We start from the raw sequence: 26,087 nt of genomic DNA, 5'->3' as shown, positions 1-26,087 counted from the left end.
TTCAAAACTAAGAACATGCAGTGAAACATCCGGGACAAACGTGAAAGCATCGCTGATGTGGAGGTTGCGTGAATGACGTCACGAAAGCAGGTCTTCTTGAGTTTAAAAACGATTAAATAACAGAAGAAAATACTGTAAACGAAACGTAATAATAATAATATATTGAATTGATAAGATTTATAATAACATTCAAACAAGATTAAAACAAAATGATAACATTTGCAGTTTTTAGCTTCTCACATCACTCACTCATTCAAATGATGATAAATGATAATATAGTAAGAGCATTACAAAACTATGAATCAAATAACCAAAGCTAAGAAGAGTATTATAATATTCTAATAATGACAGAAATGAAAATTGTGCAGTAAGACTCTAATATCAAAACAATCATCTTATAAGAGTAATGTACTAAGACTATAAAATGCTTTCCATTAAGATGATGACAAATTTAAATAAAGAAATCTGATCCAAATCATACAATGAAAGTAATAAATAATGGTAATCTCAGTTGCCCGACAAAGATCAGACGAGACTTTGTTTTGTTTGTTTTCCAAAGAAATAATCGCATGCCTGTCGAAGCTTGGCTATTGTAATGTTTATGATACAGTATCACAAGCACAAATCGGTTTGTTTTGTTTATGTCATAGCGCCACCTGGCGGCCTGCAGACGTCAAGAGAGTCAACAACTGGGTCATGGCAGCTTTCTTCTTGACTCGCTCTTTGGCCGCCATGTCGGGCACGCTCGTCGGCATCCATCCACCAAAAGGCGACGACCAGGAAGATGGCGGCCGAGGCCACGATGGCACTGCAGGCCAAGAAGACGTAGAAGTACTGCCCCGTCGAGTCCACCAGGATTCCTGCAGGCACACCGACGTTTCCCACAATCATCTCGGTCAACAGGGGAACAGTCGCCTTGTGATGTGTGACACGTTATGTAAATCGTGAGCTGTCATGTGGCTTGCGATGTCATGTGACACATGTCATAACACGACATGCCTGTCCCGATATTTGCCGTTTGACGCGCGGTGATGTGCGGCAAGTCACATTTGTCGTGCGGTGTGACACATGACGTGTGAATTATGAGTGGGGGCCGCATCGAACTGTCGGAGCCATGCTTACCGGCCAGCGGAGGTCCGACCAACAACGTGACGCTCTCCATGATGGCGAGGAGGCCGAGCGCCGAGGCGAAGCGACTCATATCAACCACGTCCATCAGGACTGTGAACATGAGGGAGCCCACCACGCTCATGGAGAGCCCGTAGAGCAGCACGTAGCTCAGCAGCACCGGGAACGTCGGCCCTAGGCAGCACACGGCGTTGCTCAGCCCGTTGACCAGCAGCGCACCAGAGAACACGTACACGTGGCGGCCCCGGAACCACGGCAGGTTGAAGATCACGCCGACAGGTGGTCGCACGGCGATGTTGACCAGTCCCAGCACGGAGAGCAGGGACGCCGCCCGGCCCGCGTCCATGTGGTTGTCAGTGGCGTAGGGCACCAGGTAGATCAGCGGCACCACGAAGCCCAGCATGGTCCACGTGATGGCCACAGCATAGACGCGATAGCGCCGGTTGTGCAGCAGCTGGTCCAGGGCCATGTGTTTGCTCACACAAGCTTGAATCCTGGTGCATGCAAAGGCAGGAGGAAAGGCATGAGAATCGGCTTACAGATGGCGCGAGTCTCAAACGAGGGCTCTTTTTTGCTTGACAGCACACGCAGAATCCCTCACCTAGACGTCCCGACGCAACCTGACTCGGGCGACGGCTCGCGACCCACCGCCGGCGTCTCCGTCGGCGTCTGCGCCAGAGGCCGCATCACGGCGCCGCATACGCAGCAGTTGAGCAGTACGCCTCCCAAAACCAGAAAGCTTCCCCTCCATCCCAGCTCGCCGTGCAGGAAGTTGGCCAGCACCGGAAGCGTACACAAGCCCAGCGCCGTGCCCGTAGATGAGATGGCATTGGCGAAGGCGCGGCGTCGCACAAAATACTGACCCAGGATGGTCACGGCCGGCTGGTAGCTCAGGCAGAAACCCAAACCTGGAAGCTCAGGCAAAGAAAAAATATCCCCAGCACGGATTCAAACCCGGAACCTCAGCCTGTGCTAATTTGCGAAATTTCTGGTTGCGCTCACCGGTGATGACGCCGGCCGTGACGTAGAGTTGGCCAATGGAGTGCGTGAAGGAGCTGGCGGCCATCCCCAGTCCGCTCAGGACTCCGCCCAACATGACGGTCGCTCGGCATCCCAGTCGCTCCAACAACACGCTGCACACGGGGCCTGAAAGCAAACCAACAACGAAACGTGACATCCCACTCGAGATATTGTATTCGGTAGAACTCCATCTGAATGATCCCACTCCATCTCAAGTACCCGAACCAGATGCCAGGGCTCGCGAGCTTTTGAAAAGTGCGAGCTGGTTACCAGTTACATACACACGTCTGAAAACAAAAAAAAAAGTGCTGAAATTATTTTGGGGTAAGTCATTTCCATGAAGACCTTTGCACTAGCCGCCACCTTTCATGACACTCTATCTCCCTTTTTCAACCCTCGCCCTCCTCAATCTGGATTGCTTCCAACTAATCTCCTCTGGCCATTTCTGCTCCGACTACTTTGTAGCATCACAAATGTGATTACTACTCTCCTATCGATGTGTGGAAATTGTGTGTACTGGGTACATGGACTGGTTTAGGCGACCTCCCGCATGGAGCACGGCCGTCATGATGGAGGGCACCCAGGAAGTTTGGCTGTTGGAGGCGTGGAAGTCCCTCTGCAGGTCGTTGTAGAAAATCCCCACGCAGGACGGGAAGGCCAGCGTCAGCGCCAGAACCAGCATGGTGGCCACCAGCACAACCCAGCCCCAGCCACCGTCCGGGGCTTGGGCCCCCGCGGCTCGTCTTTCGTCGTCCGGCCCGTCTGAGGCCATCCCGTTGATGCGCGCGCTGACCCGCTGCTCATTGTACGCTAGGCGGCGCCGTCGAGGCTCCGGTCGCTCTCGCCGCCTCTGCCGCGGGCCATGGCGCGCCTTCAAGCGGGAGCACAACGTCAACACAAGTCGCAAGAGCAGCGGAAACGCAAGCAGGGAGAGGGAAACGCTTGATTCCTCCTGCTTTATTTTATTTTGCAAAGTCTAAACAAAGGAGCGTTTCAACGGGGCTGTGGAGATTCCGTTTTGGTACTGACTGCAACAGTTTTTCAAAATAACCATTTTGTTTGGGCCGACAAATGTTCTTCGCGCTTCGTTCGGTGTTCATTTATTTTTCCCAGGGGCATTCTGTGTTTTTCTTTTAACGCGGTTGGCTGCAACCCGTATTTTGGTGTCAAAAGGAACGAAGAAAGTCAAGCGCCGCGCGAAGGGGAAAACCCGATGAAAACGAGCAGGCATCACTACTCGCCAGCTCCATCCGTCTCTCGCGCATCGCAATGACGATGTGGTTCTTTTTCTCGGACTAGATTGCGGACACTTTTGGATCGTAATTATTCTCGAAGTGGAGAACATTCTGGCCCTGAAGGGGAACATTATGACGTCACCAGGCACCGGATACGATTCGCTCAGGTTGAAATGGCACTTTTTGTCACGCTCTCGCATTTTGAGCCCAATGTAATCTTTTTGCTTTCACCTTGCGTGTTCGTGACGACAGCCGTTGACGTCTTACGCGAGGCGTGGAAGTGCCTCGGTGTCCGAAATGCGCAGAAGCGGCTTGCGAGTTTGGACGAGCGGGGGGCGTGGGGGGTGTTATAATTGCAAGCAGGAAGTAGGCGAAAACAAGAACAGAGGCTTCCTCACTCACTCCTTCTCGTCTCAGGTCCTCCTCAGTCGGCTGCAACCGTTCGCTCACGTGGTTCGCCTTCGTTTGGCGTTGCAGAGCCCCCGCCCCCCCCCCCCAAAAAAAAAAACAGCCGTAGAAAAGGGATGGTCGACCGGAGGTGGGGGATGTGACGTGCCAGGGAGGCCTTCGGTGCGGTGTACCAGGGTGGGGCACCTCAAGACCACCAAATGCTCCCTCCTCACATGTAGGTCAACGTGCCCAGCCTCGCGCGCACACACAGTAGATAACATGCGCACCACGCGTGAAGTGTTGTCATTTCAACAGATCGGGTTCCCAGACTCTATTTCGAGGTCCGTTCAGTCATATGAGACCTCCGGGGGCGGGGCTCAGTGGTCCCGAGTACTCAAAAACAACAGCACTCTCCTCTTTTTGTGTGAAGCATATTGCGTTGCCTTTTGCATGAAAATTGCTAGATAAATAAAACCGCCTTGCCTTGAAGGCTTTACTGACTCGGCTTGCTGCTGCCGCATCAGGAAAAAAAAGATGAATATCACTTTATAACGGATACGATACACATGAATGAATTACTATGAATATGTGAATGACATAAAATAGCAACATACATACATAGCCAAAATTAAACTAACACTAAAATAAAAATAGTTATATTGGACCTATTTGAAAAGTAGTCAGAAAGATGTCCTTTGGCCAGGTTGTGCAAATTTACAACCTATGGCCTGCAGGCCAGTTACAGCCCTTTAAATTTTTTAGCCGCCCAAAATAACATTTAGCTTGGCCCACATTGCAATTTCATTTTTTTTTCTTAAAAAAAACTATTTTTAACAATCACTGGAGATGAACATGATGCAAGGGCGACCCTTTTCCTGTGGGTCAAGCTGCTGACCACCCCAACATTCGTTTAAACCTTCTTCACGGAAAGCTGACACCCCTGTTGTAGGCTGTACGTATTTTCTACACCTACATTGGATATGGATCGCCTTCATACCCGTCTCCACACCCACTGTCCCATCTTCATCGGCGTCTTGTCAGATGGGTACATACCTGTTTTGTTTTGGCACATGCCATCACACCGGTCTTGTGGGCTTTATACCTACCTTGTGCTTGTCTTTTCACACATCATCCCCCTTTTGTCAGCTTCGTTCATCCCTGTGACACGTGACATCATACCGCGTGATCTTCGGATAAGTCTTGTTACTTTGTAAAGTCGTTTCATACGCGTGTCCACAACTTCAATACTGGTCTTGTCTGCAAACGTCATACCCATTTTGTCACGTCCCCATCGACATTCTCACCTTCACGGCAGAAGACGCTGAAGCATCGGGTTTGAAAAGACAACATTTATGGTGAGAAAGTCGAAGTTAGAAGGGTTGCTCGGCAACAAAAGACTCGTAGACAAAATGTGCAATAAGTAAAAAGACACAAACGACGCGAGCGCGCATGCACATTGGACGGTGTCGTCGGGAGCTTCTGATGGGTCGCCGGCGGCCTGTTTGCGCTCTTCGCATGAGCGCACGTCGACACCGGCTAAGCCGACAACAAACGACACAAGAGGAGGATAAGTGGCGTCGTACACCGACACGCCACGCAGCGGCGCTCCCCTAACCCGGCCCATCATGCACCACGACACATTGCACGAACACGGGACGTGTTACGGACTGCTCGACACCGCACCCAATCTCTCGCGTTCTGGCACACAAACAACACATTTGACTTTTGACACATGGACGACTCCAAATCAACTTCAATACATACAGTATAGAGGACTTCCCATGGATATACGACTACGGTAGAGGTTTATGGGTCAAATTCATCTCATTTGATCAATAATGCTAAAGACAGAGCCCCACTGAATTTCATTTGGAAAATGGATTCATTTGAGTGACACGAGTGTCTGAATCGGTTGTTGCCATTCAATTAGAAGCATTTGTATCTTCCCCGTTATTAACTAAATGATACGAAAAAAAACCCACAAATACGTGATATGTATGTACATTATATACTGTATGTAATGCCATGAATGTTTTTTCGTCTTCCCCGCAATCTGTCCGCTCATCATCAGTGGCCAGTAAAAGCTAACAGATCGGACACATGCTAACATGCTTAGCATCCCGATAGCATGTTGCTGCGTTAGCAGGATAAACCGTGACTGACAAAATGCTCACATGCAAAGTTTTGTCACGCGTCGCGCACACGACGCTTGCCGCTCGTTAGCAAACATAGCATGCCATGCTATCTTTGCATGTTGGAGGAGCGACTTGCTTCATCAAATGTCATTTGCGGCTCATTTTTACAAATGTAGACAAATCGCATCCAAGTGACGCGTCGATCAAGAAAAGTTGCTGTCCCGTCGTTTTCATCCCAAAGCGCAGAGGTGAAGTTTTACTAAGTCGAAGCCTGGATGTGATTGGCCCAAGTGGACAAAGACTTTGTGGTCACCCTGCTTCCTCACTCCCATGACGGCGAAGGGTGACGTGTGAAGATATGCCAAAAAGGTCAAAGTGCATGTGTGACAGGGATGGGAAATGAAGAGGCGGAGCCAGAATGTCACCATGTGTCACTTCCTGTGGGGACGTAAAGAGAAGAAACGACGTCTTCCTTTGTCACGTCGGAAGCGTCCGATGTTGGGGGGGTTCCCACCTTGGGCGACAGATCCAAATCAGACGGACGGATGAATAGAGGAGGAGACCGTAGGGGTGTTGGGGACAGAGTCCTGATGAAATTCTCACATGCGAGAGCCTCGTTCCTGCAGGATCTGGACAGGGGAGAGCGACGCTCGGCTGAGTGACTGCCGCCCACAAAAGCCCCCCTCAACCACGTAGGGCCCGCCACCAGTTGGACGCATCCCCCTGAGGGTCCACCCCCGTGAGGCTTGCCTCCCTCAGGGTCTGCCTGCACCCCTTACGAATCTTACCATGAGGACAGGTCCTCGAAGGCCAGGCCGAGTAAGACCCGCCCCTTTAATGCACCACCGTACCCCGCCCTTCCCACCACCCACCTTGGCCTTCTGGCTGGGTTCCATGACGACGCCGTTGGCCGCGTTGTTGAGCTCCCGTGACACCACGCACAGAAACTCCGCCTGGTCCTCGTTGCCGTAATTGTACGACGAGCCGATGCTGATCAGCTGATGGACACAAACAGGAAGTGTACGGATCAAGAAAGGTCAAGGGAAGGGTCACACGTCTTCAGGCTCACCTGTTCAAACTTCCACCCGTCCGACATGGTGGAGACCATCTGAGTAAGCTCTTCCTCCTGGCACTGCAGGACACGGTAGACGTGTTTCACAGGGCCCTGCAGGAGGTCAATGAAAAATGACCATTATCATTTACCAGAACGTCGTGGCAAACACAGCCGGAACGGGGGAGGGCACTGGCGGTAGCTACCTGTGACGTGCGGTTCTCGTTGTCCCGTATGCGCTCCTTCACCAGACGCACCAGGGAGGCGATGTTGTAGAACTCTGCCTCTTCCAGGACACCTTGAACACAAACACACAAACGTGAGCTAAGCGCTTGGTGGACGGTTTCCGGTGTGTCCTACCTTCCTCGGCAAGGTTTTTGTCCATGATGAGCTTTCCATGACGGAGATAGTTCAAGACAGGCCCGAAGTAGGTGGGGTCCCTGTCAATCAAATAGGCTCCTGTGCTGTCCTGCACACAACAACACAAATCAAGACAAAATAGAAAGAAACTGGTACGAGATTCCTCTCCTAAAATAGTGTTAAAAAAAACAAACAACTCATCACATCATACACATTAAAATGTGAAAAAGATCACCATATAACGAGACATTACTCACGAGACATTCCAAGAGCACCACAAAATGGCCATGTCATTATTTCGTGCACTAGTAAACAGCCACTATGTGGTCGAGCTTCGTGGTGCTTGTGATTCGGGGCGCGACTGGGAAGAGAGCAGGCTCACTTTGTCGGAGTCCAGGTCCGGGTGGTCCTGGCAAAGTCGGAACAGGAACGATTTGGGCTCCCTGCACAGAGTCTGCTTGGTGGTGACGAAGTAGGTCCCGCCCACGTTGAGGCGCACCCAGCGAGGGCCCGGTTCGGAAGTCGAACTGCCCTTGGGGGGCGAGCGGCCGGCGGCGGCCGGGCCGAGTGGAGGTGGCGCCAGGCGAACTGAGCTGCGGACGACGTCGCGCTGATGCTGCTGCTGCTGCTGTTGGTGGTGATGGTGGTGGTCTGCCTGCTCGGCCGCTTCGAGCACCTGCAGCTCAGCCATGACGTCGCGCTTGCTCACGACGCTACGGAAAAGGCGCAGCCACAAAGCACCGCGGCTGCTTCCCGTCCGCCGCCGAAGTGCAACACGTCGCCGTAGTCCTTTGTGACGCTGAGCGTGGAGAGCCCGGTGACGTCAGCGGCACGTCTCGCCCGCGACATTTGACGTCGCTCGTGCAAAAGCGACGCTTCCGTGTTGGAACGATGACGTAACGTGGAGCAGCTTGGGAGCTGTAGTTTTACATTTCATTTTACCCTTCCCGGCCAGTGTTTGAAGCGGTTATCAATTAAATATTTTATTTTCTGCTATATGCTATATGATATGTAAAGCGCTTTGTTACAGCTATAGCTGAAGTGAAAGCGCTATGTAAATAAAGATGCATTGTATTGTATATTACAGTATCATAGTATCCATCTGCCTAGTCTTGCGATTTATTCCAGGGCCTTTAGGGGGCAGTGTCGTTCACGTTTGTCGCGAAGAAGCGTAGAAGAAGAAGTGGCCGATGCCGCCACTTTCGCAAACCAAGATTTCTAGCAACATCCCTAAAATATGTAAATGAGTCTCCTGAACGTGCCTTCCCTTTGCGTGCAGATGTGACAGCTTTCTCCTCGCAGCTTCTCCACACACACACACACACACACCAGCTTTTGTCTTGTGAGGAGTCGCGACGACGGAAGTTCACTGCGGTACGTTTGCAATGGCCGGAAAGACTGAACGTATTAGCATGCTTCTCCGCGGGATGGCTTGCAGTTTGCAGCCCTCCTGCACGTCCGATTTTGCACATTGCCACTCATCTATAGCTCAGGATTAACGCTCCAAAGTTGAATGGAGCCAACTGGACTCTTCCTTGGGTGTTAAAACAACTAGCGTCCACTTGATGTAAATGGCGTTCTCGCAAGAAAAGCATCCTGAAGCGATCGAGAGTCACATCATTCATTGCGTAGGCAATAGAGGCATTATGCCTACATTATTACATAATTATTTTCAATCCTGTGATTGGCAGCCTCTCGTCCAAAGTCAGCTGATATTGATGGAGGGACACCACTCTCAATGTGCGTTTCTCAACTCTTTAATTAGTCTCAACTTTATTTAGGTTACAGTATGAGGGTGCCGCGATCAGCTGGGATGTCATGTCCTCCGCGAGATAAAAGCTCGCTATTGCTCTCTCCATCCGTGCATCTTTGATCTCTTGCTGCTTACAGCACCATGAGTGAGTTCCGGATCCACCATCATGTCAATGAGCTGTTGAGTGTGTTGGATGTGCGAGGGGGCGACGGAGCTGAAGGTTACATCGACCTTCTGCAGAAGCACCGCACGCCCTACGTCACCACCACGGTTTCCGCCCACAGCGCCAAGGTACGAGCGAGCGCTCCATTCAAACAAAAGACAGGCACGCAAATACGTTTTGTCTTTGAAACCCCGAAAGGTGAAGCTCGCGGAGTTCTCCAAGACGCCTGAGGACTTCCTAAGGAAGTACGAGGAGCTAAAATCGAAAAATGTCCGGCACCTGGACCCACTGGTCTACCTGCTGTCCCGCCTGTGCGAGGACTCGCAAGTAAGACTTCGCCGAAAGATGTGAATGATGCTCATGATGCTGACGGCGCATGTTTAGCAGTGGCGGGCCATAACTTACTTTGCAGTTCCATCACCACTGTTGTGTGGCAAGCTTGATTTAGAGGACACGAAAACGCTGTTGTCATGGCGTGAAGATGAACTTGACTTGACCACTCACGGTGTGTAGACTCTGCAGCGTCTTCAGCAGAACGCCAAAGATCGTTCGGAAGCTTGTGCGACGACGGCGGCGGCGCTTGCTCCGGCGCCGAGCGTCCTGAGTGCGGCGACAAGCGTCTCCAAGATGTCCATGCAGGAGTTGGACGAGCTTCGCAAGAAGCTCGGGAACGCCACAGCGGCGTCCAACGCTCCTCTGGTGCCCGACAGCCGCTCGCAACGCCATGTCCGTTGTGTCCGAACCGCTCATCTGATTGGCGGTCCGTGGTTTTTGTGGCGCGCTTGGTCCGCAGTCGGCTGAGGTGACGCGGAAGATGCTGCGGGACAAACACAACAAGAAGAATCCGGCGCAGCTCAATCCCATTTTTCCCGGCTGGGTGTACGAGCGGCCCACCCTCCTCGGGGACTTCATCGCCGGCCCCACCCCGCCCGCCGATCCGCCCGTGGGTGAGTGTGCGCGCGTTTCCAAACGGTCCAAGTGTCCACTTGAGGCGTATTTCCGAGCGCACCCATTGTGTTATTTAGTTTCTCCTGCAAAGAGAGAAAAAGCGCGCTTCCATACCTAACGTGACACGCGGGCCGGGTCGGTTGCAGGCACGCTGGCGCTGGCGGCGCAGGAGCAGCTGGTTCTGGAGGATCTGCTCTTCGTTCTGGTGGGCGTGGACGGACGCAACGTGGCGGCTCAGCCGGTCCTCGGCCGCCAGAACCGCTCCTTCATCGTGGACGCCACACTGGACCTGTCCGTCAAGGAGCTGGTGCACCGGATCCTTCCTGTGGCGTCTTACTACTCCACTGTCACACGGTCAGTCACCTCAGCCGCCACGTGAAGCTCATCATTAGCATTGGGCCGGCTGGTAGGCCAAAGACGCGGACGACACAAACGGCACCTCGAGCGACTCAAAAGTGTTTTTGGTCCCTCAGATTCGTGGAGGAGAAGTCGTCGTTCGAGTACGGGCAGGTGAACCACGCCCTGACGGCGGCCATGCGAACGCTGCTCAAGGAGTACCTGATCCTGGTGACTCAGCTGGAACACGTACACCGGCGGGGCCTACTGTCGCTGCAGAAGCTCTGGTTCTACCTGCAGCCCACCATGAGGACCATGGACATCTTGGCCGCTATCGGTAGCGCCGGCCGCTCGCAGCTTTGCCTGTCAATCGCTCGCTGGCTCCCGACTCACTTTGCGGTTGCGCCGTCAGCTTCGTCGGTGGACAAAGGCGAGTGTATGGGCGGGGCCACGCTCAGCCTCCTTCACGACCGCACCTTCAACTTCACCGGCGACGCGCAGGCGCAGGAAGTGTGCCTGTACCTCACCAAGGCGGCCAGCGTGCCCTACTTTGAGATCCTGGAGAAATGGATTTTTAGGGGCATCATCCGCGATCCCTACAGGTGGGGTCCCCATAACCCAGACCCGCACCCCAACCCTGACATGAAGTGTACAACCTCTTTTTTTGCATAAACATTTCAACCTACTATGTGCCTGTTTTTGAATGTCGCCGTAAAACGTGCACGAGAACAGCGAGTTCATGGTGGAGGAACACGAACTGCAGAAGGAGAAGATCCAGGAGGACTACAACGACAAGTACTGGGACCAGAGGTATACCGTTGTTCAGCACCGCATTCCGTCGTTCCTGCAGAAGATGGCCGACAAGATCCTCAGCACAGGTGACCCCCCGCCCTCGCTCGTGGCTCCGTGCCTGCTTGATCTTCCGGCGCTTTTCACTTCGGTCTCACGGGCTCATCCGTCCATTTGGGCCCTTTTGCCGCATGACTGATCTTCTTGTTCTTTGTGCCGGCGCTCTTCCGCCATGCGCGCGTGACAGGAAAGTACCTGAACGTGGTGCGCGAGTGCGGCCGCGACGTCACCTGTCCCGACGCCAAGGAAGTGGTTTACACGCTGAAGGAGCGAGCCTACGTGGAACAGATCGAGAAGGCCTTCAACTACGCCAGCAAGGTGCTCCTGCACTTCCTGCTGGAGGAGAAGGAGCTGGTGGCCCGCCTCAGGTGCGCGCACGCGTCGCTGGAAGAGACGCAAACACAAATTGGTTCAATTCAATCGGGTTTTTGTTGTCATGTGACACAGAGTATCTAGTTATTTGTTTTAAAATTCATTGGAGAAAGTGGATTTGCGCAAGGGGTGAGTAAGCGGGCCTACCTGCATTGCGTGTTTAGGTCCATCAAACACTATTTCCTGATGGACAAAGGCGACTTCTTCGTGCACTTCATGGACCTGACGGAGGAGGAGCTTCGCAAGCCGGTGGACGACATCGCGGCGCCGCGTCTGGAGGCGCTCCTGGAACTGGCGCTGCGCATGAGCACGGCCAACACCGACCCCTTCAAGGATGACCTCAAGGTGGGCGGGCAGCAAGCGAGGCACAACTTGCCGTCAGGCTGAGTCCCGCCCTCGCCTTGACGCCCCGCCTCCTTCTCCTGGCTCAGATCGACTTGATGCCGCACGACGTGATCACGCAGCTGCTGCGGGTGCTGGCCATCGAGACCAAGCAGGAGAAGAGCGTCGCCAACGCCGAGCCGGCCGACGCCGCCCTCAGCGGCCTGGAGGCCTTCTCCTTCGACTACGTGGTCAAGTGGCCGCTCTCGCTCATCATCAGCAGGTCGGCGCCCGCTTAGTCCCGCCACGCCTGCGTGCGCACCCGCTGACTCGACTGTGCGCCGCAGGAAGGCGTTGACGAGGTACCAGATGTTGTTCCGTCACATGTTCTACTGCAAGCACGTGGAGCGCCTGCTGTGCAACGTGTGGATCACCAACAAACACGCCAAGCATCACTGGTCGCACTCGGCTAAATGGTGAGCGGCGCCGTCGCGCGGCCCGAAGCGCCGGCCTCCGTCGACCGCTCGTTCCTTTTGACTCGACCGCATCGTGCTGTCGCAGGTTCGCGGCGGCGTTTGCGCTGCGTCAGCGCATGTTGAACTTTGTGCAGAACATCCAGTACTACATGATGTTTGAGGTGATGGAGCCCACCTGGCACCTGATGGAGAACAACCTGAAAACGGTGAGCCGGACGAAGGAAAAGCGTCACTCGTACCCTTCCGACCGCGAGGGCATTTTCACCGCAATCTTGTTTCAGGCGTCCAACATCGACGACGTGCTGTGGCACCACACCAGCTTCCTGGACAACTGCATGAAGGACTGCATGCTGACCAATCCCGAGCTGCTGCGCATCTTCTCCAAGCTCATGTCCGTCTGCGTCATGTTCGCCGGCCGCATGCAGGTAAGGCGCGCTCCCTCCTTCGCCCCGCCCCCCCACCTCGCCGCGGCTCTTCCGCGCCCCGTCTGAGCCGCCGTGTTTGTCGCGTACTCGAGCGTTTCACGCAGACCCTCCGGCTGGAGCGCCTCCCCTCGGACGCCGGCTGCCACGAGCGGAAAAAGAGCCAAGCGGCAAAGGTCAGAGCCAGACTCGACCCCCACGTTACAAAACTCGGACACACTCACAGTGCGGGCGTGTACGTGTGCGCGCATGCGGCATTTGTGTGCGTTCAGTCGGAGGAGACCGACGCGGCCTCGGGCGCGGGCTTTGAGGCGTCCATCGTGAACTTCGACAACAGTTTCAGCGTTCTGCTGCTGGATCTTCTGGACAAACTCAGCATCTTCAGCTCCAACAACTGCGAGCACAGCATGATCAGCATCATATACAGGTCGGCCCCGCGTCTTCATCAGCCCCGTTTATGGCCCACGTCCATTCGCATTTGTGAATCGCTATCGAAGGTTGATGTCCTATCGCAAATCGATCAGCCCTAGTGGTCAAATGACGGTGCCGCCGCGCTCCTTCCTTCCTCTCCACTCCGGTTAACCTTTGACCTCTCACAGGCTGGACTTCAACGGCTTCTACACGGAGCGTCTGGAGAAGATGGCGGTGGAACGCAGTCACAAAGAGGCCGCGTAGCGAGACGACGTACCCGAGCGAAGAACTCCAGGGCGCCGTTCTTCACAGTGACGACTCAAAAGATGGCACCAACTCATCTTTATTCAACCTTTCAGCTGTTCAAATAAAATGTTTGTGTTTTGAGTTTGCATCTTTTTGCATTTCTAACATGCTCTGCTCCAAGTTTGTTTGGTCCCAGCACAAAGTCATCAGTCAGTCAGTGGAAGTTTGGATCAGTTGATCAACTTCATCAACCGAGCTACATAGTGCACTTTTTCCACTGTCACTTCCTGTTTCCTGTTCACCATCCAATCAGCTGCCTGCAAATCCTCAACGTCTCCCCCCCACCCCCCAAACACCGCAAAAAAAGAAGCAGCAGCACGACATGAGGAAAAAAAAAAAAAAGTCAACGGCACCTCTTGAGGTCAAAGTTCATCATCGCCGTTAGTGTTTCAAGGTGAAAGCATCTCACGCATTTCTCTTCTTGAATTTGCCGCTTAACGTTTCGTATTTGGTCCAACTCCAGTCTTGATCCTTGGGCAACACCACAAATTTCAGTTTCAACCACCAACAAACAAAAAAAAAGGGATGACATGGCACCCGATGCTGTGACTCACCACCATGCTTTTGGCCTGTTCGTCCACTGCTTCCTGCATGAGGCTGGTCAGCTGACTCAGGTACTTCTGGGTCTCCTGCAGCAGGCGGGGGGCCGCGTCACTACGGGGAGGAGGGCGCGGGGGTCATTAAAGCAATTCAGTCACTGGTGCACTCCTTTTTTTTACGTGTTAGGAATCAAAAGTCAAATCCTGTCAAAAATGGATAAGGCCGAAGTTTGTTTTGCGCCTCATGGCGGCTGAGGGCGAGGAAGGGAGCGTACCTGTCGTTGGGCCCGGGCAGCGAGGTGAGAGGATGAGGAGCGCTGGCGGGCGGCGCCGACTGGGCCCACTGGGACACCTGAGGGAGGTTGGCCGACTCGGGCCCGGTCGCCAGCGAGTTGCGTGTCGAGTTCTGCGCCTGCTGGAGGAAGATGCGGCATCGGTCGGGGTGCGACGGCGCGCCCTCGTCGGCCCTCCCCGGCGCTGGCTTACGCATGCGATCTTGAGGAGGTGCCAGAACTCGCGCTGGCGCTTGACCTGCATCTGCATGACCGTGTTGTCTGCTTCCTTGATGCTCTCCAACGTCTTTTCGATCCGCGGGAACAGTTCGATGATTTTCTGTTTGCTGCTCAGTATCTTACTGGGGATGGGGGGGGGTCGGGAAAGCCTTGCCAGTAAGTCAGCGTTGGTACGCGGCGCGTGACATGATCCTTGTACCTGAGGTGCGTGTAGAGATCCTTGAGCACTTTGTCCTGGTTCTGCACCGTCTGGATGATGGCCTTCACCATCTCCGAACTGTCGATGCTCAGGTCCGCCTCCGGAACTGTCAAAATCATCAGCGTCATCATCGTAATTGTCGTCGTCGTCGCCGCGGTGAGAAGAACATGTCTGACCTTTACATTTCATCTTCAGCTGTTTGTAGAGCTCCATGGCTCGCTCCTCTCTGAAAACACAAACGGCATCACTCGCTGGGTGACTGATTATTGATATGTGGCCTTAAAATATCTGATCTACTTGATAGAGTCATCAATGTTTTACTCCTCCTGAAACCAAACAAGGATCCACGTGACGGGCCAAGCCCGCTTGAAAGAGAGGCGACACACTCACAGCTGCTCCATCTTGTCTCCTTGGCGCCGCGCATATGGACTCCTCTGCAGCTCCACGATCTCCGAGTGCAGCGCCATGATCTCGTCGTCCAGGTGGCTCACCTCCGCCACCTGCGGGACGACACGGGAAGCCCGCTTCAGCACGCTGACGTCGCGCAGTCGCCTCATCGGCAACGCGAAAAGCGGGCGCCGTCTCAGAAAAGAGCCCGTGAAAATCCTCCAGAACAAATCCTTGGAGGGATTCTTCGCGGGGCCGGTTTAGGGAAGTATCTTTTGAACAATGGCCAATTACAACCGGACTTTGCATTTTGACAAACGGTCGCTCATCTCGTTGCCAAGATCTCCCTTCTGATCATCTGTGACCTGAGCAAAGGCAGCCGCTCTCTCCTCATTCTCCTGCCAGGCCTTCAGCATCTTCTCCGATGCTGCGGAGGACAGCAAAGCACGTGAGAGGACAGTAGAGTGCGTGAGAAGAACAGAGCGGTCGCGGCACTCACAGATGCCGTAGTGCATCTGGTCGCTGTACTTTTCCAGGTCGTACTGGATGCTGCTGCGGAAGAAGTCCAGCTTGGCTTTCAGCTGCTGCGAGAATCCAAACATGCTGTTCTTGCAGCGCGTCAGGTTGGTGTTGTAGCGGAGGAGACTGAGCCTGCGAGGCCACGGAGACACGCGGGCGTGAGGACACCGGGCGGACCGGGCGAGCGCAAGCGCCAGCGACTCACATGGCGGCGCGTTGGCCCTGGAAGAGGCGGCTGTAGTCGTCCTTCAGGCCGCAGATGTAGCTCAGCGCCTCCGCCCAAACCTTCTTGAGAACACCCAGCGGCAGCGGCGTCCGGGCCTCCTGGACTGAAAACGCACGCGTGAAATGGCAAACTTCAGGTCAATCGGTTTGGGAACAGCGGCCCGATGAATTTTCGTGAGTTTGGCAAAAAGGGGCGTGGCCGCCTTCATTTCAACCCTTCTATCTCAGGAACGAATTTAGAAGATGTTTAACCCGTGAGCCACGGCCGCCCCAGACAACAGTCTGTGCAAAGGCGGCCGCGTCACTCACCGATGGTGTTGACTTTATCCGGGAGCTGCCTGGCACTGAACGGGCCCGAGTACTCGGTGGCGCTCTTGTCAAACAAGTAAACGATGTAGGCGTCCCAGCCTCGCTGCGCCACAGGACAGATGGGACACGTTTAGACGGCGGCGCGTCAGTACCGGCGGCCGACGACAGGCGGGCACGTACCACGCCGTCCAGGACGCACTGCGCCGCCGGCTTGCGGGGGTCCAGGGAAACGCCGGTTTCCTGCAGCAGCTCCTGGTGGACCACGTGGATGCCGCTCTCCGCCTCCACCCGTTTCTGCAGGGCGTGCAGAGACTCGTCGGGCGCCAGCTGGAAGGAGTGCACCTGGGCCGTGGTCATGTTGAGGATGTGCACCACCTGAGCAGGGGGGAGCGGCGGCCGGCGGTGAGCCGCGTTTTTCCAAAAGAGCCTTTTGCATGTTGGATCATGCATGACCTTCATGCTCAGGATCTGATCGAGAAGATGAGCCGCGTTTTTCCAAAAGAGCCTTTTGTATGTTGGATCACGACCTTCATGCTCAGGATCTGATCGAGAAGGTCGAAGCAGAGCGGCTTCCTGCTCTCGGGATGGACGCCGCCTCCTCGGTGGACCGGGTCCCACTTCAGCATGAGCTGCAACAGCGCCTCCATGGGCTCCAGCAACGTCCTGCGGGGGACACGCCCTCGTTTACACGCTCTCCCCAAAATGCCCGTCTGTCAAATTGAGGCGGGTGCTCGGATCGGGCACTTCAAAGAAGACGTTTGCAAACCCACACGACGGGCGGCAGTTGCCCCCTCGCACCTGCTCAGGTTGTTGGGGTACGGAAGATGCGACGAGAAGCGCACTTCTCCGTTGGCCTCCTCCACCGCCATAATGTCTTTTGGACCTTTGTTCCGTACCTTGCTGGCCCTGCGCCACAACACGACACGGCGGGTTTGCCCGTGGGTCAGCCGGCGTGAACTGCCGCGCCGATGTCGCAGACGTACCATTGCACGGGCTGCAGGTTGTGCAGGAACGGTCTGAATCCGCAGCTGCACTCGAAGATCATGGTCCCGAAACTCCAGTAGTCCACGCTCACCGTGTACGCTTTGTTTTCAAACAGCTCCGGCGCCTGCACGCGCGCGCACGCGTCACAACGAGCACCCTGACAAGCCTGGCGGCCAGACGCCGAGGACGGACGGAGTTGAAGAGTTTCTCACCAGGTACTGGAGCGTGCCCACAAAGGATGTACACAGACTTCCCTGGTCCAGGTCTTTGGCGTAGCCCAGGTCAATGATCTTGTGCACCAGCTGAAGCAGGAAACGAGCACATCCATTAGCTGGGCGCTTCTCAAATCAAAGCGCGGGCCGCGAGACGTGGCTTGGGGGCTCCGCATAATGCTGTCGCAAACCGTGCATACCCCCCAAAAATCTCGATGGCAATTAATTACAGTTCTGTTGAACTGGCATTGGGATTATGTGGGAGGTCCGTGGAAAGATCGGAGAAGCCCGACTGAAGGTTAAAGACGAGCATGTCACCTTGCCGTTGACTTCCTGCAGCACGATGTTCTCCGGCTTCAGGTCCCTGTGGATGATCTTGTTCTCGTGCAGGTACTGGATACCGCAACCTGCGGCACAGTCACGCGGGTCACGACCAAGCCGCGCCGGCTCACAAGCACACAAGTCAACTCACGGAAAATGCCGCACCAAACATGTAAGAGATATTGTAGCAAGTACGCACGTGGCACGACGTGCGACCAAACACGTCGCAACGTGACGCATGGCATTATATGGAACACAGCGTGTGACGTGAGACACGTACCAACATCGTTGAGCAAGGACAGAACGTCACTCTCCTTCAGGCCGCAGCAGTTCTCCGGTCTGCTCAGAACCTGAAGAAAGACGCAATCAGAAAGAGGGAAGGTGGTCGGTGGGTGGCAAACGCAATGCGTCGCCGGCCAGGTTGGCCCACCGTACCTTCCTCAGGTCGCCATGCGAGCAGAACTCCATGGCGAGCAACGGCAAGTCATTCAATGCGATCAAGTTGATTTCTTCCGGGACGTCCCGCGCCGTCACCACGTTGATGTGGTTTAACCTGAGCGGGCACAAGGATGCAAATGCACGTTTGGACACTTTTTTTCCCCCCCTAACATTCATTCATGATCAGGATAACTTTTTAATTCCATAGCCACTACTACTTAAAAAAAGCCCCTAAAAATAACATTATTTAAGAAAGATCGTGTTTGTGGACATTTTGTTTCCATCAGGGGAAAAATTGTTTTCACATTCTCACAAACAAATATCTATCTAATTTATTATTTCTGTGAAAATTGATGCACGTTAATGCTGGTTGGGGGCCAAACAAAAAGCACAACTTGTTTTTGATACAAATTATTGTTGGTGCCGTTTCCGATTAGCAAGGAGAAAGAAAGAACAAACGAGAGTTAAGACTCGAGTTTGTGCCAGCCCTCGCACAAGACGAAAGTGGAAAGACCAACTTCTTCATGATCTGAATCTCTCGGCTCCAGCGGTCCTTGTTCCTGGGCGTCAGCTCCAGTCGGCACATCTTCACCGCCAGCTTCTCACCGCTCACCTGCATTGACAGGACATGTCAATAGAGGGGGAGTGCGGGGGGAACAAGCCGTGACGCGTACACGGCGAACTCACGTGATGCTGGTAGAGGTAGACGTGGGCAAAGCCCCCCATGCCCAGCCGCTCCTTCAGCTCCCAGTCGCCGCACTTGTTGTTGTTGTGTCGGAAGGGAGGCTTCTCCATCGTGCTACCGCCGGCTGCAACCTGAACCAGAGAGTAAACGGTGACGACAGGCAGGGTTACTCACATCCGTTCCCTTGCGCCATCGTCCTGGTCTCCTCGCCACATCCACCATGAAACCACTAACATTGGTCGACAAAAATGTCTCATTGCTGAGCGTAACACGCGGAAGAAGCTGGCCTAAATTCATGTTGTCTTGCTAGCTGGTGGCTAATGCTAATGTCAACATCCGACGGCGTTCCAGGACGTAGACGGCGGCGCGAGGCCGACGATCAACAGCGTGTATTTGCAGGTGAAAATGTCGACGAAATACTCACGTCTCAAGTCGTCCTACATGAGCCGCACGCTTTGGTCTACTCTTCTTTTCGCTCTTTCTGTTGTGATCGCGTCAAACTCCGCCAGCGACTGGGCGCAGGACTTTTCCGTGTGACGTCATCAACCTGCGCGTTCTTTGAAGGCGGGGCGGGGGTGAGGAGTGTTCGTTCGCGTCCTTTTCCTGTTGCAACAACGAGAAACTTTGTTTTCATTTTTTTAAATTAACGATTCATTATTTAACAACGACAACTCTTTTCTAAGGACGACGATGGGCTCTTCGGACAAATGAGAAAGTATTTCTGTGACATCTGTCAATTTTTGATGCAGATTTTATCGTGACATTTTCGTTTTCGGTGGGAAAAATAAATCAAGTATTTAATATTTTATCGGAAACATGCAGTTTAGTTGTTTGGGGAAACATTTGTCCCTGTTTTTTCTGGATACTTCTACGCCCTGAGATTGGAAAGAATTTGAAACAATAGAGGCATTAATTCTTTTATTGAGAACCCGTAAACCAACATGATCTTACAGAAGCACATAGTATTCACCTTTTTTTCTGAGTCATATATATAATTTTTCAATATTGCGTTTTTTAAAATATTTTTGTGATCTGTTTTCCTTAAAATTAAAATTGTTCCAAAAAATGAAACAGAAAAATATATTTAATAAATAAAATGTAAATGATTTTTTTCTCTCAAGTGAATGCAACACACTTGCGTACACTTCTCCTTCCAGTGAAGAACAAAGAAACGTTTTTATTCAACCAGATGAAAATGTTCACAAAGGAGCAGAAAGACGGACAGTGATCTGAATTAGTCCGAAAGCCCAAATCAAGAAGAATAAACATGCTTTATTATTTACAATCATCCCGTTATCAATGGAGGGGGGGAAATGTTGTCAGGGCGACCACCACCTCGCGCCAAGCACAAGCCTGTGTCCATCACTTGGTGGACGGCGGGCACTTTGGTTACCGTGGTAACTAGCCTCTGCCTCCACCTCAAGTCAGTCGCTAACGTGGGGGTGGGGCTTCACTTGTCGTTTGAGCTCAATCTTGAATGATACCCCCCCCATAAACGTACGTGCACATCCACAGCATGTCCGTTTGCGCGCACACACACATATCTCCTAAGAACATATGACACAGACAGACACACATACACACACCCGCATAGAAAAGCCAAGATGCACACAAACGCACACACTAAAATAAATGCAATTGATTGAAGGTGAAGAAGAGTTGAAGTGTCCCCCAGATGATGTATGCGAGGGGGCGGGCTCTCTGAGCCGTCCTTCCGCCAAACAACAAACAGCCAGTTTGGGAGCTGAGTTACACTTTTGAAATGCTGTTCTGACCTCCGGGCCATGTTCACCGTTCACGGTTGGCCTCGGCCTTTGACGACGCGCGTCCTGCAGTCAAATGTGGCGCGTGGGAGAAGCTGAAAGAACATTCCAGATCCGTCTGGTGAGTGAAAACACAGCGCCTGAGTCCAACTGGTGGCCACGAAGGACAACAGATGGAGCAAGATAGGAAAGAGAAGAAGGCAAGATGAAGAAAAGAGCCAAAGAAGAGCAAAGAGGTGAAGAGAAAAGGAGCAGAGGAGCACGAGAAGAAAAAGAACCCGAGACAAAAAGAAGAAAAGAGAAGTGTCAATGCGCTCTCTCGTCGCCACGCAGGAAGTGATGAGACAAGATGGAGGAAAAGCTGAAAGGAAGGAAAGAAAGGCAAAAAGAAAAAAAGAAGGACAAGACGGAACAGAGGAAAAGAAGGAAAAAGGAAAGACGAGGCAAATAGAAGGTGTTTATGCGATGCTGGCAGGGCACTATCCTGTTCTGACTGGGTGCCATTTTGCACGCCGATTTGGGCGCCATTGTCCCCGCCCATCCATCCGGGTAGCGGGCAAGCCGGCTGGCCTGAGGAAGCAGCAGGGCGTAGCGGGCGAGAGGCTACCGCCCGCTCCAAAGCAAAGAAAAAGCCCAGCGGCGGGCGTCGAGACCGTCCTCACTTCTTCACGGCTTGCCTGTAGCTGTGCCTTTGGACGTCCTGCCGAGCTTTGCCGCCCGCTCGGGTTCCACTGGCCTGGCTGCCGTCGTGCAGGGTGGGGCTGGACTGCGCCCTCTGCAGAGCGCCCTCGTCCTCCTCTAGCTCGGCCTCGCTGCTGGGGCCGCCGCCACCGCCCTCCATCTTGGCCCGCAGCAGGGCCACGTATGTCTCGTAGCGCGTTTTCTGCACAAGTCAGACAACGGCTGTCAATGATGGCTCAGCCAGTAGCATGTACCAAATATTATTGATATGTTTTATGCACGTTGGTGGCGTGTTTATTTATTTTTCCCCCCCAACAATCATTGCTCAAGAGTAATGGTTTCCACACAGACCTCAAAGTGCAGATACTGGTCCCTCTGCTGGTACTGGTCTAGCTGTCTGCCTTTGAGTTTGTTTTGGGGCGGGCAAGAAAGCAGCTCGGCCAGCTCCGAAGATACGGCCCGCAAACGGGCCTCATGGGAACGCGCTTGCTCCTCCTGCAAACACACATGGCATGAACACGCGCCGCACGCTATTAGCATCTCTTTCGTCACTTCTTATGCACCTTATTCGCGCTCACGTGGACGATCGACGTGACTCACAAATGATTTGGTTCTGCAGTTCATGCTCGTCACTCACATTACAAGTTAGACAGTTGTCGAACAACAATGTTGGTCACAACAGTCAAACTGTGATTGCCGTGTGTCGCGGGCCCACCTCGGACTGTTTGGACATGTTGCCCGGCAACAGAGGCCTGCTGAACTTCTTCTGGGAGACGACGGCGGGCGGGAAGGGCGGAGCCGAGAATGTGGCCGCCACCGTGTTGATGCTGGTGATCCACGACTGCATCTGCTCGGCGTTTCTGTCGTGGTCGATGGGCAAACGTCAATGAGCACTGGCGCCAATCGCAAGCTTGATGCAATCAGCGGTGTCGGGGTTGATATGGGAAAGGTCCACACCCGACCCGCACTCATGACACATTCCAACAGGACCCCCAAGGTCATCATCAAGAAGAAGAAACGCAATGTGCAATGGTCGCTATGGAGACGCAGGAAGTCTCACACAAGCAGTCAATCAGCAAACTCCCTCAAGACCGAGGCAGCGTGGGGAGGCGGGGCTTGACTATCTGGGCCAAAGACCAGCTGGAACTGGAGCGGCGAGGCCTCAATGTGTGTATGAGAGGACGCATGCATGTGTCTGTGTGTGAGGGTTTGTGCGCGTGTGTCAGTGAGCGTTTGAACGTGTGCACACACACGCACGCACACACACACTTACGGAGCCTGGAAGAGGAAGAGCCTCCAGTCTGCAGTCCGCAGGTAGAAGACGTTTGCACGTTTATTGTAGTCGGCCGCTTTGATGGCGAGCGAGTGATGGATGGAGACGGCGTTCTTCAGGTCGTCGTCCGTCAGCGGCTTGTCGGCGCGGTACTCGCCCTAAGTGCCCCGCCCCGCCCGGGCGTCAGGAAGTTAGCGTGACCATTCGCAAGCGACGTGACACGACGTGAGGCGCGACTCACTTTCTGCAGGTAGAGGATGAGCCCCTTCAAGATGGCGTAGAAGGTCTTCCAGCCTCGCTTGCCTCTCGGCGCTGCCGCACAACAAACAATTGTGAGAGTGTGTGTGAAGCGCTGCGGATGAACAATATCCTAAGCCGGCGTCCCGAACGGCTTCTTACGTACTTCTCTTCCCGTCCGAGTCGGCGTGCACTTTGCGCACCAGGAAGCCGTTCTTGTACAGCGGCGTCCTACAGGGCGGCGTCTCATCCGCCGACAACGTCCCATCATCGCTGCCGCCGCCGCCGCCACCACCGCCGCCACTCCCCTTGGCCGATCTCGACGAGTCGCACAGGCTGTCCCCGAGTTCCGAGAAGGACTTCCTCAGTTCCTCCTCATCGCTATGGAGACAGCAAACACGAGAGCGACTGGTCACCAAAACAAAGATCGTCATCAAGTGGGTCGAGGCAGCGTCATGTCGCCGTAGCAATCACGTAGCAAAAAAAAAGAAATATATTTGGACAAAGTTAGTCCAAAACGTTTGTTTGTGTGTGTGTGTGTGTGTGTGTGTGTAAAGAAGAAGGCGTGGCTGACGGTGTTGTCTGACGTCACACGAGCAACACTTGTTAGCTCAGCAGGTGGCGCCCTGAGTTCCCAAATAGAAGACAGACGAGAGCGCCACATACGCGCTCGGTCAGGCCAATCAGCACGCAGCCTGTTGCCTGGCAACTGCTGCACGGCCTGAGCGGCTTCTTACACCCATACTTACACAGGGGGGGGTTGGTGGGGATGTGTTTCCACGGTGACACCTCGCCATGCTGCGCAAATTATACACACACTCATGCATGCACGCGTACACAAAACCCACACAAAGCGAGCACCGATACGCCCCGTCAGGTGGCCGTGCGACGTCATCAAACGGCGTCGTCATGGAGATGAAGTATTTTGCTCCCGCGGCTATTCTGGGAGAGGAAGTGGGAGGATGCAGGTGATGCGAGAGAGCGCAAACTGAGTGAGAGAGAGCGAGAGTGAGAGAGAGTGGTCGCCATGGTGCCGTCACCTTGGCAACAAAGCCCAGCCAGCCGCTCGCCTAATTGCCATCTCCGAGCATCTGTAGAACTGCCCGTTGTCAACGTTTGCAATTTGCTACTCTCTAATCACTCTTTAGGGATTTTTAGATACTGGACCGGACCTGGATAGTTCCTCAAAAGTCTCGTAAATATCCCTCGTCGGGATTGGGGGGTAGGGATCGTCTGAATAATTGCAATAGTCCCAAGTGACTAGTGTGTGTGTGTGTGTGTGTGTGTGTGTCCATGTACTGTACATGTCGGACTTACAGGGTCCACTGCAGCTTCTGTGTTTTGATGGAGTTATAGAGAGCCTGCAGACACACAAACAAACAAACAAACAGGTTACTTAGATTTGTCGTCGCTCACGGTTAGCTACCAGTTGTCAATCAATCATTCACACTTTTGTGACCAGCTCGCGTCGCGATTCAAGAGATGGCTCAAATAAGATACAGACAGCTGACTGGAGGAGACAACCAGTGCTGTTACTTACCACAAAAACGTTTTTGATAAGCACCCAGGGTGCAAAAACAATTCCAGGAAGTCCCTAGTCAGTAACATAATCAGGTCAGACTGATTGATCACTTGTCTGCTATGGCCTGACATGAAGGGTTCGGGTCAGGGTTCAGGCTGAGTTAGCAACCGGCTAGCTGCTCGTTTTTGGCCAATCGCCGACCAGCAGGTGGTGATGTCATAAGAGCAGGAAATTGATGGCACGAATTAGCCACCACTTAGCGACCATCGAGCGAGTTTTAGGATTAGGGTAGAAGTAGGTCAATTGCGCGGATCGTCACAGCAGCTACCGAGCAGTTGATAGACAACTGCTGCAATTCATTGCAGGCCAGGAGATTTCATTCAACCCATTCATGCACCAATAATGCTAACCCGTAACCCGACAAGCTGTCCATCGTAGTAACCGCTGTCCCTGATAGGGCTAAAGTCACAATAAACAGAATATATAACATACATTGACAATCATACACTCAACTATACGAACATACGCCTCAGTTGCTTGAACCAGTGACTTTATATTTGAAAGAGAATCAAAGTCTCCTTTCAGTGCATCTGACCGATCCTACGAAATAAAGCAAGCCGGAAGAACAATTCCAGTTCTTGCTAATCTGTACTTTCGTGAGACTTAAGAGCTAAAAATGGCTCCCAGCAAAAAGAAAAAAAAAAAAAAAGGGGGGGTTTAAAGTTTTAAACATATTTTTAGAATAATTACATCAGATAAAGAAGATCCGCACATTTCAAATATCACAAAGTTTTGTCATCTGGGGTGTTTGAAAGGAAATCCCAGGTATGAACAAGTTTTGGTTACAGTTGCACAACCGGCTCAGAATGAGCACTTCTCTGCCGTGGCTTGACATCGAGCGTGCAGGTCAGTTACGAGCGACCAGCTGGCAATGACGTCACGAGAGCGGGAAGTCAATTGCAGTAGCGAGCGACGAGTTATCACCAACAACCGATCAGTTAGCAAGCCGATCGCGACAAACCCGTGAGGCTTACGGTTCCGATTCAGTTAGCAACCCGTTAGCGACCAGCTCGAGCCCGGTCGGCGGCGTACGTGGTGAGACCAGTGGTCAAGCGGCCGGACCAAAGTGAACTTCGCAGAGGAGTCGGGAGACGACCTGTTGGTCGCCATAGCGACGTGCTTTGGCGTACCTTCCTCCTCTTGCGGGCCTGCGGGTGGTTTTGGCCGTCCTGAGCTTTTCCCAGCAGGTCGGGAAAGACGAGCGGCTTGAGGGACCGCGAGCGCGGCGTCCTGGGGTAGCGAAACGGGTCCATCATGCGGAAATCGCGGCCGTAGCGCACCGTGCAAAGCGAGCGCGAGCGCAGACGTCCCGCCGAGTGCAGGCTGTTCACGCCAATCATGGTCACCGAAGAAGTCGCTCGATCCGGGTTGCTGCAAAACAGGGAGCAGATGGCCAAAGGGAAGGAGGAGTCGCTGGTGCTGACGAGGGTGGCTGGAAATCACTGGCCCGGCGTGCGCGCACCTGACGTCGCCACGTCCATGGCCGCTGCACAACTTCTGCGAGGGGGTGTGTGCGAGGGGGGTGGCGGCAGAGGGGGGCGGGCG

General features: G+C 53.5%; 5 protein-coding genes across 13 annotated transcripts in view; 1 reads left to right on the top strand and 4 right to left on the bottom strand.

Annotated features, from left to right (window-relative positions):
* Positions 1-140: 140 nt before the first annotated feature.
* On the bottom strand, positions 141-4,193 carry slc16a5a (solute carrier family 16 member 5a). 6 transcript variants are annotated; one of them, XM_019874467.1, is made up of 7 exons: positions 3,786-4,193; positions 3,615-3,694; positions 2,692-3,019; positions 2,131-2,274; positions 1,730-2,036; positions 1,123-1,625; positions 141-860 (listed from the first exon to the last, which is right to left on the bottom strand). In XM_019874467.1, the coding sequence occupies exons 3-7, from the start codon at positions 2,918-2,920 to the stop codon at positions 640-642; spliced, it is 1,404 nt and encodes a 467-aa protein (XP_019730026.1). In that variant the 5' UTR covers positions 2,921-3,019; positions 3,615-3,694; positions 3,786-4,193; the 3' UTR covers positions 141-639. The 6 variants fall into 6 exon arrangements, with proteins under 6 accessions (XP_019730026.1, XP_019730024.1, XP_019730027.1 ...); XM_019874465.1 differs by having other exon boundaries at positions 3,615-4,193; XM_019874468.1 differs by lacking the exon at positions 3,615-3,694 and having other exon boundaries at positions 3,782-4,193.
* A 914-nt stretch (positions 4,194-5,107) lies between these two features.
* LOC109518561 (BTB/POZ domain-containing protein KCTD5-like) lies at positions 5,108-8,324 on the bottom strand. The gene is made up of 6 exons (XM_019874476.1): positions 7,702-8,324; positions 7,320-7,428; positions 7,166-7,257; positions 6,978-7,073; positions 6,781-6,906; positions 5,108-6,537 (listed from the first exon to the last, which is right to left on the bottom strand). Exons 1-6 carry the CDS (start codon positions 8,008-8,010, stop codon positions 6,508-6,510), a joined length of 762 nt encoding a protein of 253 aa, XP_019730035.1. The 5' UTR covers positions 8,011-8,324; the 3' UTR covers positions 5,108-6,507.
* Positions 8,325-8,444: 120 nt separating this feature from the next.
* tubgcp2 (tubulin gamma complex component 2) lies at positions 8,445-13,757 on the top strand. 3 transcript variants are annotated; one of them, XM_019874453.1, is made up of 18 exons: positions 8,451-8,693; positions 9,210-9,363; positions 9,434-9,562; positions 9,749-9,934; positions 10,029-10,182; positions 10,330-10,537; positions 10,657-10,856; positions 10,932-11,121; positions 11,252-11,397; positions 11,556-11,736; positions 11,905-12,085; positions 12,172-12,344; positions 12,409-12,537; positions 12,623-12,743; positions 12,819-12,962; positions 13,055-13,135; positions 13,232-13,386; positions 13,559-13,757. In XM_019874453.1, exons 2-18 carry the CDS (start codon positions 9,214-9,216, stop codon positions 13,632-13,634), a joined length of 2,604 nt encoding a protein of 867 aa, XP_019730012.1. In that variant the 5' UTR covers positions 8,451-8,693; positions 9,210-9,213; the 3' UTR covers positions 13,635-13,757. The 3 variants fall into 3 exon arrangements, with proteins under 3 accessions (XP_019730011.1, XP_019730010.1, XP_019730012.1); XM_019874452.1 differs by having other exon boundaries at positions 8,445-8,693; positions 9,207-9,363; positions 13,055-13,386; XM_019874451.1 differs by having other exon boundaries at positions 8,446-8,693; positions 13,055-13,386.
* Positions 13,698-19,561, bottom strand: LOC109518553 (inhibitor of nuclear factor kappa-B kinase subunit alpha-like). Of its 2 annotated transcripts, none has more exons than XM_019874454.1 (22): positions 19,431-19,561; positions 19,009-19,137; positions 18,840-18,934; positions 18,319-18,436; positions 18,164-18,233; positions 17,881-17,969; positions 17,563-17,652; positions 17,350-17,474; positions 17,165-17,272; positions 16,894-17,029; positions 16,547-16,741; positions 16,367-16,469; positions 16,038-16,161; positions 15,813-15,964; positions 15,679-15,740; positions 15,317-15,426; positions 15,103-15,152; positions 14,927-15,032; positions 14,702-14,849; positions 14,491-14,630; positions 14,231-14,330; positions 13,698-14,147 (listed from the first exon to the last, which is right to left on the bottom strand). In XM_019874454.1, exons 2-22 carry the CDS (start codon positions 19,114-19,116, stop codon positions 14,082-14,084), a joined length of 2,295 nt encoding a protein of 764 aa, XP_019730013.1. In that variant the 5' UTR covers positions 19,117-19,137; positions 19,431-19,561; the 3' UTR covers positions 13,698-14,081. The 2 variants fall into 2 exon arrangements, with proteins under 2 accessions (XP_019730013.1, XP_019730015.1); XM_019874456.1 differs by having other exon boundaries at positions 14,491-14,627.
* A 596-nt stretch (positions 19,562-20,157) lies between these two features.
* Positions 20,158-26,087, bottom strand: part of LOC109518533 (PH and SEC7 domain-containing protein 1-like) — a 13,250-nt gene continuing 7,320 nt past the window's right edge. Inside the window, exons 11-18 of the mRNA XM_019874416.1 lie at positions 25,673-25,982; positions 24,278-24,321; positions 23,127-23,341; positions 22,965-23,035; positions 22,724-22,881; positions 22,166-22,310; positions 21,802-21,945; positions 20,158-21,652 (exon numbers count right to left, since the gene is read on the bottom strand). Coding sequence (XP_019729975.1) covers positions 21,428-21,652; positions 21,802-21,945; positions 22,166-22,310; positions 22,724-22,881; positions 22,965-23,035; positions 23,127-23,341; positions 24,278-24,321; positions 25,673-25,982 — 1,312 coding nt within the window. The 3' untranslated portion in view covers positions 20,158-21,427. The remainder of the gene's footprint in view (positions 21,653-21,801; positions 21,946-22,165; positions 22,311-22,723; positions 22,882-22,964; positions 23,036-23,126; positions 23,342-24,277; positions 24,322-25,672; positions 25,983-26,087) is intronic.

The sequence above is a fragment of the Hippocampus comes genome, unplaced genomic scaffold (assembly GCF_001891065.2).
Source record: "Hippocampus comes isolate QL1 unplaced genomic scaffold, H_comes_QL1_v1.1 scaffold279, whole genome shotgun sequence".
Lineage (NCBI taxonomy): Eukaryota > Metazoa > Chordata > Actinopteri > Syngnathiformes > Syngnathidae > Hippocampus > Hippocampus comes.
Note: the sequence above shows the minus strand (reverse complement) of the source record. Positions and strands in the feature narration are given on the sequence as shown.

Excerpts from the sequence above, each read along its gene's own strand:
- slc16a5a (XM_019874465.1), bottom strand. The coding sequence starts at position 2,920 with ATGGCCTCAGACGGGCCGGACGACGAAAGACGAGCCGCGGGGGCCCAA. Across the intron at positions 2,037-2,130 it reads CACGGCCGGCGTCATCACCG|GTTTGGGTTTCTGCCTGAGC; the intron begins GTGAGCGCAACC and ends CTGAGCTTCCAG. Across the intron at positions 1,626-1,729 it reads GGTTGCGTCGGGACGTCTAG|CAGGATTCAAGCTTGTGTGA; the intron begins GTGAGGGATTCT and ends CTTTGCATGCAC.
- LOC109518561 (XM_019874476.1), bottom strand. The coding sequence starts at position 8,010 with ATGGCTGAGCTGCAGGTGCTCGAAGCGGCCGAGCAGGCAGACCACCAC. Across the intron at positions 7,074-7,165 it reads ACGAGAACCGCACGTCACAG|GGCCCTGTGAAACACGTCTA; the intron begins GTAGCTACCGCC and ends GACCTCCTGCAG. Across the intron at positions 6,538-6,780 it reads AACCCAGCCAGAAGGCCAAG|ATCCTGCAGGAACGAGGCTC; the intron begins GTGGGTGGTGGG and ends TCCCCTGTCCAG.
- tubgcp2 (XM_019874452.1), top strand. The coding sequence starts at position 9,214 with ATGAGTGAGTTCCGGATCCACCATCATGTCAATGAGCTGTTGAGTGTG. Across the intron at positions 11,122-11,251 it reads ATCATCCGCGATCCCTACAG|CGAGTTCATGGTGGAGGAAC; the intron begins GTGGGGTCCCCA and ends GCACGAGAACAG. Across the intron at positions 13,387-13,558 it reads ATGATCAGCATCATATACAG|GCTGGACTTCAACGGCTTCT; the intron begins GTCGGCCCCGCG and ends GACCTCTCACAG.
- LOC109518553 (XM_019874454.1), bottom strand. The coding sequence starts at position 19,116 with ATGGAGAAGCCTCCCTTCCGACACAACAACAACAAGTGCGGCGACTGG. Across the intron at positions 18,234-18,318 it reads CGCATGGCGACCTGAGGAAG|GTTCTGAGCAGACCGGAGAA; the intron begins GTACGGTGGGCC and ends GTCTTTCTTCAG. Across the intron at positions 14,850-14,926 it reads GATCTCTACACGCACCTCAG|TAAGATACTGAGCAGCAAAC; the intron begins GTACAAGGATCA and ends CCCCATCCCCAG.